This window comes from Nothobranchius furzeri, chromosome 1 (assembly GCF_043380555.1).
Source record: "Nothobranchius furzeri strain GRZ-AD chromosome 1, NfurGRZ-RIMD1, whole genome shotgun sequence".
NCBI classification, from domain to species: Eukaryota; Metazoa; Chordata; class Actinopteri; order Cyprinodontiformes; family Nothobranchiidae; genus Nothobranchius; species Nothobranchius furzeri.
The window spans coordinates 92,956,605-92,969,574 of record NC_091741.1 but is presented as its reverse complement, the minus strand read 5'-3'; the positions used below and the strand labels follow the sequence as shown (position 1 = coordinate 92,969,574).

General features: G+C 40.7%; 2 protein-coding genes across 13 annotated transcripts in view; both read left to right on the top strand.

Moving 5' to 3' along the window:
* LOC107376386 (protocadherin gamma-C5) overlaps positions 1–12,970 on the top strand; it is a 344,488-nt gene that overhangs the window by 149,296 nt on the left and 182,222 nt on the right. Inside the window, exon 1 of one of the 12 annotated variants that reach the window (XM_070551654.1) lies at positions 3,491–5,982. The exons of 10 other annotated variants lie outside the window; for them this stretch is intronic. In XM_070551654.1, coding sequence (XP_070407755.1) covers positions 3,604–5,982 — 2,379 coding nt within the window. In that variant the 5' untranslated portion in view covers positions 3,491–3,603. Of the gene's footprint in view, positions 1–3,490; positions 5,983–12,970 lie in introns of those variants that run through there. One more of the 12 variants, XM_070551697.1, reaches the window with a different exon arrangement.
* Positions 1–12,970, top strand: part of LOC107373469 (protocadherin beta-15) — a 42,747-nt gene that overhangs the window by 21,431 nt on the left and 8,346 nt on the right. The window lies entirely within an intron of this gene.

The window sequence follows — 12,970 nt, the reverse complement described above, 5'->3', positions numbered from 1 at the left end:
CTAGTCGGGATGTTGCTGATTATTAAGCAAACCTGAGTAACTGTAAACACTGAAAAAACATGTTTTAATTAGTTTGTCTGATTATAATCAGTCAGTTTTTAATGCAGGCAGAGCATGAACATACGCTCCTACACCAAACTCCTGCTTTAGCTTCTAGAAAATAGAGTGAAATTCTAGGAAAGCCTGACACATCATCTTGACTTGCTAAAGGGAAGGCTGTCACAAGTTTGTTTAGAGTCCAGGAAACAGCAGAGAACTTCTCAACCAGTAGAAGCTAAGGATTAGCAACTCCACTGCATGGCAGAACTCCTTCAGGCTTGTGTTATTAGTGGAAATAAAACATCAACTTTGCAGAGCAAACTGAGTCATTGGTGGAGTGGTGCTGCTGTTAGCCAGTCCGAGGTGAGATGTCCAAATATCAAGAAATAGGACTCCAAATCTGCTAGTTGCTGAAACTGGTGCACTGGGGTTTTTTGTCCCCAGAGGAAAATTTACAATTCCTACTAGAGATCACTGCAAATGTAAGTGTTCGACAGCTTTAAAATGCATATTGTTTTTTTTTCAATGTGGGTTTTAAGATAAGATAAGATAAGATAAGATAAGAACAACTTTATTTATCCCGAGGGAAATTTTTGTGTCATGTACATGCTCAAAGCATTCGGAGAGACAAAGGAACAGGCGAAATAGAAATATGATATACAATATATACATTAAAAAATGATCTACAGTAGTACCATGTAGGATAGTGCAAAACAAACAATCGCATATCTCAATAATTAAATTTCAGAGAGCTACCTGGACAACTAAAATCATGTCAGTGTCTCCTGGTTCATGGAAGGGGCTTTGGAAATAAAGCTGATGCCGATGATGATGATGAGGATGATGATGATGATGATGATGATGAGGATGATGATGATGACGATTGTTGTTTTATTTTTCTAGCTTTTAATATAACTATGTTTGTTTTAAATGTGAATAAGTTAGAGGCAGGGTGACCACATGTCCCGCATTATTGACAGTTTCGTGTTTTGAATTTCAATCTTATAGAAGAAACTGTGGAGAAATATGCCTGTTGCTGTCAATTAAATGGAGGCGGGACTTTAAACGCAGATCCGGAGCGTGTGTGGAGCGTGCACCCAAACCACCAAAACACGTGTGAGTGAGCACAGAGGAGAAAATGCTGTAAACTCATGAATTAAATGTGTTCAGAGATACTCGACAGAGTCCTTGTTGTATGAGTCATTCCCTGTCAGTCCGCCCCAGGGCAGCTGTGGCTACAGTAGCTCATCACCATCAGTGTGTGAATGGATGAATGATACACTGTAGTGTAAAGCACTTTGGAGTCCTTACTCTGAGAGGCCCCATACAAGTGTGGGTCATTTGGCGCAGAGTCTGATATGAAGAGGTCAAAAGCAGTTTTTCCAGTAATTAGACAGGTCCATGATAAACACAATGGAGCCTCTAACACATACAAGGTGCTGCGGTTTCAGATACCTACATGCTGAGCCCCTTAAAGCACAGTGAAGACATAATGAGGGAATAAAAGGAAGCTGCAATCACTTATTCTCAGAAATTTGAGGCAAAAAGTAACTCTAAGAATCTTATTAGATTAAATCTGATTTTTTTTAGAGATTAGAATCTGTTGTTTATTCTCTCACCTAAAATCTAGAAGAGATTTGTTGTCATGTAAAAAAAAAGTTTTGTTTCTGAATTATGAAAAATATTGCAAAACAGCATGGCTACTTTTTCTATGAGATGTTGATTTTAGTGGAAAATTAATTAAAGACAAACATAAATAGATCTAAAAATATTACTGGTAATTTTACTGTCATTCTGTTGTAGAAAACATTCAATGAAAATTCTGAAAAGCTGCTTAAACCTGCATTTGTTTATTATTGTGGGTCTTTCTATATTATTAAAATGATCAGAGCCACTACAGAAGGCCCAAAGAGCCTGAGTTATGTTGTGGTAACTTGAGACGAACTGTGGAATAGTAAAGCTTTTGCTGTACGATTGTTCCTGTTGAATTCAAATAAAATACATACAAGAAGTATATGATGATAATAATATAATTTTATGTATATGTAATAGTGATGTTAGGGCTAAAAGGCAGAGTATACATGTAGTTTGTTTTTCTCATTACATTGGAACTTCCCATTGTCCCACATTTGGCAAGTTGGGATCTGGTCGCTCTATGTAGAGGTGTGTTTCTTCGTAAAGCTTTAGCTTGTAAGTTGTTTGTAGTTTTTATGAACAATTATGTTTAAATGAGCAAGTGTTTTTTTTCCCCGCCCAGATTGGTGACCAAACTGCTGATCGAAAAGGCGATTTTTTTTTTCAATACTTTGAACTGTGACACTTCTTTAATTTTAACATCACAGACTCATTCTGTCAGAAATGAGGAATCTTGGCTGGATGTATCACTTACTACTTTCTGCTTTGGTAATTTTTCAGTCATTTTATCCAAGGTGAGGCTTTTCAAATAGCTTTCTCTAAATTACATTAATGCTTTTGTTCATCCATTTTCAAAATAAAGTTATTTCAAGGAGCTGAGAAGTCACTTTAAAGGTTTTTGTCTTTAATAAGTGTTTCTCACTTAATTTGTTTTGTTGTTTAATCATTTGCATATGCTGGAGCCTTTTAAGTCTTACTAATGCATACTTTCTAATCTAATGTTGTACTGCAAAGACTTATATACAAATCTTATTCAATCATGTGTTTTGGGCTGACATCAAGAAGTTTTCTTTAAATAGGAATCTTTTTCATGCTTGCCTGCTTTTCTTTAGCATTAGATTGTGTTGCCTCTTTTTCAATGCAGTGCTTCCCATAAGATCCAGAACATATTCTGTTAATTGTAGACATTTTAGCAGTATGGGCATTTTCTGTTTTTAACTTACTGATAAGATTTTCATTTCTAAGTAATTTCAGTACTTGAAAATCTACCTTTTTCTTTTCAAAATTAAACTCACGGCTACAGAAGAAAACGCTTATCTTTTGTGGATTTGTGCAAATCTTCTATATCTGCCAATCTGAAACGTATCATAGAGACAACCACATGTGACAGAAAATAAACAAAATACACAAACATTCTTATAAAGATTATTATTGCATGTCTGGTCATCAAAGGTAAACCTCACAATAAAGGAAAATGTAGGTGCAAGTGCATAAAATAATGATGTCAGAGTGCTCCTAAACATCATGATTAAATTATTTGAAAGGGGATTTTTAAATATCACTCTCATAGTTATTAACAAACAACAAACTTACATTTGATGACAAGGATGAGTGATAATACAATTGCTTTTAAAACAAATAATTTTATAGTTTTTTTGTTTCATGTTGTCCGTTTTTCAAACCCGTTTGGTTGCTAGTGAAGCATGAACATTACATTCAAAATTACATTTTATGAAAACTAGTTATATGTTGTTTTAACTCACGGTGGCGCTCTATGTTAGCTCAATAACGTTAAGTTCCGTTTGCGTTTGTCGTGGCCACATTCTTGTGCTTCTCAAATGCGTGGCGGATCGGTCAGCTGCTGGTTGCGCTGCGTTGTCTGTTAATTATTTTCTTTTTTTCAAACTGGATGCTAATTCTTCGTGAATAATGGTTTCTCTGATTGCCTCTGTGCAGTTCTGTGCAATTTATTTGTCCTTATTGTGGTTCCATATCGCGCACGGAGACGTGAGCTATTCGTTCCCGGAGGAGATGAAACGAGGATCAGTCATTGGGAATGTCGCCAAGGATCTCGGGCTGCAGACGGGAGCGCTCACTAACAGGAGACCCCGCATTGACACCGACGGGCCTGAAAAACGTTACTGCGATGTAAACCTGAATAACGGAGAGCTGATTGTGGCCGACAGGATTGACCGCGAGGGCCTTTGTGGTGAGAAGGCTTCGTGCATCCTGAAACAGGAGCTCGTGCTGGAAAACCCTCTAGAGCTCCATCGGGTCAGCCTTCATATTCAGGATATTAACGATAACGCGCCACAGTTTAACGAAAAAATTATCAGTTTAGAAATTCGGGAATCTGCAGACAGAGGAGCTCGTTTTGTGCTGGAGGAGGCGCATGATGCAGATGTAGGACAGAATGCAGTTCAGCAGTACAGCCTTGAAAGGAACGATCATTTTATTTTAGCTGTTGATAGAAATAAAATAGAGCTTGTTCTGGATAAGGAGCTTGATCGTGAAAAGTACAAGGAAATAAATGTGCTGCTGACAGCTTTAGATGGAGGATCTCCTCAGAGATCAGGTACAGTAGCCATTCATGTCTCTGTGCTGGATGCTAATGATAACGCCCCAGTGTTCAGTCAGGAGGTTTATAAAGCCAGTCTGCCTGAAGACTCTCCTTTAGACACTCTAGTGGTCACAGTTAGTGCAGCTGATGCTGATGAGGGACTGAACAGAGATGTGACTTATGATTTTGGTCACGTGTCTGATGAGGTGAGAAAAATATTCAGCATTGATCGTAAACGTGGTGAAATAGTTTTAATTGGTTCTGTTGATTATGAAAGTACTTCCTCATATGAAATTCGTGTTAAAGCAAAGGATGGTCTTGGGCTTTCATCTTATGCTAAAGTCATCATTTCTGTTACTGATGTGAATGACAACGCCCCTGTCATTAATGTGAAATCACTGACCACTCCCATACCAGAAGACACCTCACCTGGTACAGAGGTGGGCATCATCAACGTGCAGGACAGGGACTCTGAGAAGAACCGACAGGTCCGCTGCTCCATCCAGCAGAACGTTCCTTTTAAGTTGGTTCCATCTATTAAAAACTATTATTCTCTGGTGACCACAGGACAGCTGGACCGTGAACTAGTGTCTGATTACAACATTTCAATCAGTGCCACTGACGAGGGCTCTCCACCTCTGTCCTCCTCTAAAACTGTTCAGTTATCTGTAGCTGACATCAACGACAACCCACCTGTGTTTGAGGAGCAGTCCTACAGCGCTTATGTGAGTGAAAATAACAAACCTGGCTCCACTTTATGTTCCGTTAGTGCTCGAGACCCGGACTGGAGACAAAACGGTACCGTGATTTATTCTCTGTTACCTGCTGAGGTGAACGGCGCGTCGGTGTCCTCCTATCTATCAGTTAACGGAGACACGGGGGTGATCCACGCTGTCAGGTCGTTTGATTATGAACAGCTGAGGAGTTTTAAAGTCCACGTGATGGCCAGAGACAACGGTTCTCCTCCTCTCAGCAGCAACGTGACCGTGAGTGTGTTCGTATCAGATGTGAATGACAACTCTCCTCAGATACTGTACCCCGCCCCGGAGGGCAGCTCCTTCATGACCGAGCTGGTCCCCAAAGCTGCACACGGAGGCTCTCTGGTGTCCAAAGTGATAGCGGTGGACGCGGACTCTGGACAGAACGCCTGGCTGTCCTATCAGATAGTCAGATCCACTGATCCGGGACTTTTCACTATCGGTGTGCACAGCGGAGAGATCAGGACGCAGCGGGACATTTCTGAATCTGACAGCATGAAACAGAACCTGATTGTAGCAGTGAAAGATAACGGACAGCCCTCTCTGTCTGCCACCTGTGCCATGTATTTACTGATTTCTGATAACTTGGCTGAGGTGCCAGAGCTGAAAGATATTTCTTATGATGACAAGAACTCCAAACTGACCTCGTATCTGATCATTGCGCTGGTGTGTGTGTCCACCTTCTTCCTGACCTTCATCATCATCGTCCTGGGTGTGAGGTTTTGTCGCAGGAGAAAGCCCAGACTGTTGTTTGATGGAGCAGTGGCCATTCCCGGAGCTTATCTCCCTCCTAATTACGCAGATGTTGATGGAACAGGAACTTTACGCAGCTCCTACAACTATGACGCCTACCTGACAACAGGATCTAGAACCAGTGACTTTAAGTTTGTGTCATCTTACAATGACAACACGCTGCCTGCTGACCATACTCTGAAGAAAAGTCCCTCTGAGTTTGCTGATGTGTTCGGAAGTTGTGATTCTTCTCCTGAGGTAGGCATTTAACTGAAATCATACACACACATTTTCACTCTTTTGCATATATTGTAACCCTCCTGATGTAGGAAATTGTGTTCTTTAATATATCAAACACATTTTTATCATTGCACATCTTAGTTAGTTATACTTTACTCTGCCCTGGTAATTATTCTTTCAGGATGTGATCATTAAGGTTGCTTGAAGAATTAAAGCTTTAATGTGATTGATAAAATTTTCTTGTATAAGTAACTGGTACGTCATTTTTGTCAACAGTTTATTCAGCACTAAATTTTTCATTATAATTCCCATAATGTAACTGTTGCCTATTAAAGGCAAGACAGCATCAGAATTTTCTATTTGGATTTAAGTTACTAGAGTTTAGGCACATTGGAGGTCATAACAGAGCCGATTCCATGTGTGCTGCATAATAGCTAATAGCAGCTTCACCTTGTGTCTTCTGGCCAGGGCTTCTACCACCTCACTGCTTCCCAAGGTTCTCATAGTCCAGCTGCAAACATGTTTTTTTAAAGGAAACTGACATGCATTTATATATTTTGGCCCTGTGCCGCTGAGTGATTTCTAACAGTAGCATTTTTAAATTATCTATGAAATTGACTGGTAGCCAGTGTAGAGATTTAAGAACAAGCCTGAGTCTTTTAGGTCTTGTCAAAACTGTAGCAGGATCACCCATCACCAGCACAGATGTTGCTGCCTGAATCTCTATTGACATAAAAATATGGTATGACTGGGCTGCACAGCAGTGCAGTATTTAACGCTGTTGCCATGCAGCAAGAAGGTTCTGGGTTCAAAACCCAGCCTGGGGCTTTTTGCATGGAGTTTGCATGTACTTCCTGTGCATGTGTGGGGTCTCTTAGGGTACTCCAGCTTCCTCCCACAGCCCAAAACCTGGGTGTGAGTGTCTGTCTTTGATTGAAATTTGATACACAGTTTTCCATGGGCCCTCAGATTAATGCAGTGGTCAGATCGTGTTTTTATCAGCTGCGCAGACTAGTCCGCTTAAAACCGATCCTGAAACGAGCACACCTGGAATCCGTAATCCATGCTTTTATCATCTCTCGATTGGATTATGCAAATTCCATTTTAATTGGTTTACCTGCCTCCGCTCTTAACAGGCTTCAGGTCGTACAAAACGCGGCAGCCAGGTTTTTAACAAACACTCCTAGGAGAGAACATATCACACCTGTACTGGCGCGGCTCCACTGGCTACCCGTAAACTTTAGGGTCAAGTTTAAAATCCTGATTTTTGTTTTTAAGGCCCTGAATGGTCTGGCACCGGATTACCTGTCAGATCTTGTCACTAGATATGTGCCAAACCGGGCATTGTGGTCTGCTGATTGCCTGCTGCTTCGTGTTCCATTAATGAAATACAAAATGCGGGGGCAGCGTGCTTTTGTCTATGCTGCTCCGACACTATGGAATGCACTTCCTCTTTCGGTGAGGCTGGCACCATCCCTCCGGTTCAAATCGCTGCTGAAGGCTCACTTTTACGACCAGGCATTTTTAAATCCCTGACATTTATTATTTTATTATGTGTCTTTTTATTGACTGTAATTATCTGCCTTGTTGTGCATTTTATTGTTGACCGTGTATTGTTTTATATTGTGTTTTTACTTTTTATTCTGTACAGCACTTTGGTCGGCTGCCATGCCGTTTTTAAATGTGCTTTATAAATAAAGATGGTATGGTATGGTTTATTTGTTCTGTGTGCCTTTGTGTTGCCCTGCGATGGACTGGCAACCTGTCAAAGGTGTACCCCGCCTGTTTGCCCATTGACTGCTGGAGATAGGCACCAGCCCCCTTATGACCCTGCATGGACACGCGGGTTCAGATAATGGATGGATGGATAGATAATGTATACTTTAATCAGTGCTGTCTCTTTGCTAAAATGTTGTCTAAAGCCTGACTGCAAACCACTCAAAAGGTTGTACCCAAGTCATTTTTCAGCTGTATCATAGCTACTTTTCGAGTTACTTGAAAGGAGGATAAGAGATTGGTCTGTAATTATTCAACAGAAGGATTGTTTACTCTTCAGCAGTAGCTCAGGAGTAGTGTGTTCTTGGGCAAGACACTCAACCTGACTTGGGGGTCGGAGGGACCAGTGGCACCAGTGTTCGGTAGGCCTAACAATAGTTTCAAAAACAAATACAACCCCTAACCCCCAACTCATTAACAAACAGTTAATTTTCTGTACATCAGCTTTCATTCAACTGCTGACATCTTAAAGTAGTGCATTAGCAGAGTGTTCAGACAGCAGGTAGATGAGTTTAGGGCCATAACTGCATCCTCATGTGTTTTTGCACTAATCACACTGAATCTACAGTAGCACCTGTAACATTCTAGCCAGGTTGTTGCTGTGTGGCTGTAGCAGTGGTCTGGTTCTGTTGGTTGATATGGAGGAATGAATGGCCCATCTGATGGTTATTATTTTCTCACTGAAAAAGGTGCAAACTCATTGCACTTAGTTAGGGATAAGAAATCAGGGGATAACTTTGCTGGGTGATAGCACATCATTGGCAATCAGGAATTGTTATTACAAGAGAGGGGGATTGTGGCATCAACAAGTCATCTCCATGCCATGATTTTGTTCTGCTCAGCAACTGAACAAGGTTCTTTCACTGTGCTGATTGAAATCACCTGGTTTCGTTGCTAAACTGAAGAAAAACACATTATGGAGATGACTTGTTGATGCCACAATGTCCCATCTCTGGTTATTACCACTGATGACTTTGAAGAAAAAGGCATGTCTTACCTTATTTCATTCAGAATTGTAAGTGCAAAATTTCTCTCTGAAAACGGCATAGTGACCTGGTTGGTTACTTATCCTCCGTTTACGCTCCTCTTTCCTGCACTTTTTTTAATTGTAACAGGTACCATTGAGGTTTGTCAGTGTAAATTTAACTTGGATGTTGTTATTTTTAACACTATCACAGTGCTTATAATCCTCACCAGTCCAGTGTTAAAATTACACTTATGATAGCGTTAAAAATGTAACTCATTTATAGTGTTATTTTGTGACACTTTCCAGTGTACTTTGACAGTTTAGTGTTGAAGGTGTCACTTTAACATGTATGTAACACTAATCAGTGTAACATGTACACTGTATCCAGTGTTAATATTCAGAGTCACTATTATACTCAAGATATTAATCAACACCATGATTTAAAGAATGTGCCATGTCAGGAAGCCACCAGTTACACTAACAGACACTGGCTAACTCAAGCCTTGTACATCTCATGACTGTAATCGGTCATTGGGAGAGGATCACAACAAGTAGAGTCCAGAGCATGTAGTGTGGACCTTGCACCACACTTTTATTGTGATCGTGGAACACACAGCGGTCCCATTCTTTTGACCGGCCTCCTCACTCATGGTACAATCATGACATAACAAGCAAAACCACATTTGCAACAGTGAAAAAAAGTACTAAGAACAACACAACTCCTCAAATTCAACATGCATAAACACCTCAAAATAGTACTAACTATCTAAAAACATGACTACCCACAATGCACCTCGCCCACTGCAGGTTACTACCAGTCCAACTTTTAGAATAAAAGGGTGGAGGCTACAAATTAACAGGTGTTACAGCTGCTATGGGAGTTCAGAGTTAGATGTTCAGGAGTTAATTTGTCCTAAATAACACCTAACAAGTTGATTAGGAACACTCATTTTTAACTCTGGGTTTTAACTCTCACGTCAGTGTTACATATCAACTAAATAACTCCTTTTAGTGTTAAATTAACTATTATTGTTGTTTAATTGGACCAACACCAGAAAATTAACACTTTTGAATTTGCCGTGGGGACTTTTCTTTTCTAAAGAATAGTTTGACCTTTTCGATATGATGGGGTGAATGACTTCATTTTGCAGCTGACGTGACTGACCGCTTCTTTCCACCGGAGCCGTCAGCAGCATGTCTTGCTAGCGTAAGCTGCTGCTTGGCCCTTCCCACGAGACGCGAAGCAGCAGGGGAGCAGCTGTCACCAACAGAGCATGAAGTCACACGAGTGACTTTGTCAGTAAACACAACAACAAGCAGGAGAAAACTACAGCATTGCTCCAAAAGGTTTGTGTTTTATGTTCTGTCCGTTTTATAATTGCCTATACGGACCTGAAAAACTAAGGAGACCACTAGCTAGGTGACAACTTCTCACGGGGACGCACAGTTAGTAACCTTTTTTTAAAGTAAAGCAACCGGAAGGCAATACGTTTCTTTATTCTGAAAATCTCCGGAGCTTCGCTCCGTTTCCTCGTCCGATTTCCTGTCTTTCCTTCCCCAAAAATGTCAAACTTGACCCGTTTCAGAGGCGTCGCGCGTAGAAAATAGAACCGGCGCGTAAGGGCCACGACATGCTGCTCCTGAGATGCGGCCGACTCGCGCTGCTGGCGGTTACAGTGGAAAAGGTTCTGTTGACCACAGCGGTTCCTATCAGCCGCTATGACGTGCTGCTGCAGTAACGTGCTGCTGACAGCTCCGGTGGAAAGAAGGGGTGAGAAGTGAATTATCACAGTCAGTTGTTGGACTTGCTGACATTTGCACAATTCCCATAAAGATTGAAGCAGTATAATAACTCAGATACCCTGATAGAGAGCAACTGAAGTGTGATGGGTAACAGGTGGAACCAGTTTTTCAAAGGGAACTGAGAAATGGTTAGTGCGACCCACATCCTTGACAACAATCTTTGACACATCAACATCTTTGGTTGAGACAAACATGATTTAACCAAACACCAAAATGATCTTAATCTGATCTAGAGACTTTGATTTATTAACCCTCTCAGGCTCAAAATAAGTTTTGATAAAAGTACGAACAACTAAATCTTTAAGGGGTACTTCTGAGTTAAAAAATGCTCATGAAATACGTATGTGGAGTAACCAGGTAGGTAGGTTTTAATGTTGAAAATCCACAACGCCTGCCTCCAGTGGGTTATATAGTTCACTGTTGTCTCTTGCTTCACTAATGGGAAATTAAGCAATACTCAATTTCTAGATTCTAGTCTTTTTTTTCCCTTCTAAGCCTTTTTATTTTATTTTATTTTATTTTTTTGCAGCAACCAGAAACAGCAAACACTAAGAAGAAAAGAGTAATTCCCTGTTAGTTCAAAGCCTACTGGTGGTCAACAAATCAAGAGACCAAGCTCTCAGATTATAAAAAAAATATTAATACAGCAAAGAAAAAAGCTCATTGTTTGTTTTCTCACACACACACACACACACACACACACACACACACACACACACACACACACACACACACACACACACACACACACACCTGCTAAAGGCCTGCATAGAACATCTCTCATGTTATGGTTATTTCTTTAACAAAATATTTTGCTTTCGTGCTTTTTGCGTTAGTCTAAATACATCGTTTTGTTTTTGTTTGTTTTTTTTGGATCTGTTTGCTAGTTCTTAATAATGGAAATATCATAACATCAGGGCAATGCAACTATTACACATTTTAGCAACAACTGGTTGTTTATTATTTGTTTAATTGTATTACTGTACAGCACCTTACAGGCATGCTTCATGCCTGTAAGGTGCTTCATAAAAAAAGGCTGAGTGGAGAACTGAGTTGACAAAACTCTCAGTTCCTTTTTACTCTACACACTTCAGGCTTTTAGTACAAGTCAGAGACCTGTCATATGCAAAAACATGCAGATAACTCTGCAGTCATAAGTTGTATCTGAACTTGGTAACTTCACAACCACAAATCAGACAAAATTGTGAGGACCCCCCGCAACCTTAACAGGACCCAATTAGGAGGTCCTGTACCTCAGATTGGGAACCACTGCTCTAAACAGAATCTGAGTCCAGTTTTTTATGTACTGACTTCTTCGTTGCAATAATCACTTCAGTAGGATTTAAACACATCTGTGGTAAAATAAAAATGAGAGAAACAGGATTTATTAATAATAATAATAATAATTATTATTATTATTATTATTATTATTATTATTATGACTATGAAGTAGGTTGTAATAATGCTCTTAGTCTCTTGGTGACGCTCTTCTATAATGCTTGACTTAGAGATTTTTTCCCTATCTGTGTCAGTTGAGCTGCAGAAGTGGGTTACAGCAGAGTTGTGCATGGATGCGCATTTATGCCAGGGTGCATGAGGGAGAGAAGGAAAGAGGCTGCGTGTTAGTGAGAGTGTGTGAGTCATAGAGAGATAGAAATAAGCAGTGGAGGAATGGGAGCAGAGAGAGACGAGTGCAAGCTGACAGCATCTCTAATAGAGCACGAATAACTCAGCTAAGGAAGTAGAGAGTGGTCGGATCACTGCTGCGTTTACAGCCTCACAGCTGGATGAGGATTTAAATATAATGTCGACGTTGTATCATTTTCTGAAAGCATGTTGTATGATGGATCGTCGAAGGAACCCAACATGGTGGATTGATTTCTTGCTGTCAGCTCTCCTGTTTGGTGTTTCGTTTGGAGAGCTCCGGTATGTTCTTCCAGAGGAGATGCAGAGAGGCTCGGTGATTGGGAACGTTGCACATGATCTTGGGCTGGAGCCTTTGGAGCTTAAAGCTCATCGAGCCCGGGTTGTTGCAGAAGGAACCAGCCAGCTCTGTAAGCTTGACGCTGCATCTGGAAATCTTTTGATCACCCAACGCATAGACCGAGAGGAGCTGTGTGCACAAGCCATCATGTGCACTCTGCAGTTTCAGCTTCTACTTGAAGATCCACTTCAAGCGTTCAGCCTAGTTTTGGACATTGTGGATATAAATGACAACAGCCCCGTGTTTACAACCAGGGAGATAAAACTGGATTTAGTTGAATCTACAGTTCTCGGGAGACGCTTTCCTATTGAGAGTGCGTATGACCCCGATTTGGGCACTAACTCTGTCCGTGAGTATAAACTGAGCCAGAATGATCATTTTGCACTAGAAATGAGCACCCAAATAAATGGAAATTCTTATCTGGAACTTGTTCTCAAAAAGCCTTTGGATCGTGAGGTGGAATCAGAACATCTGCT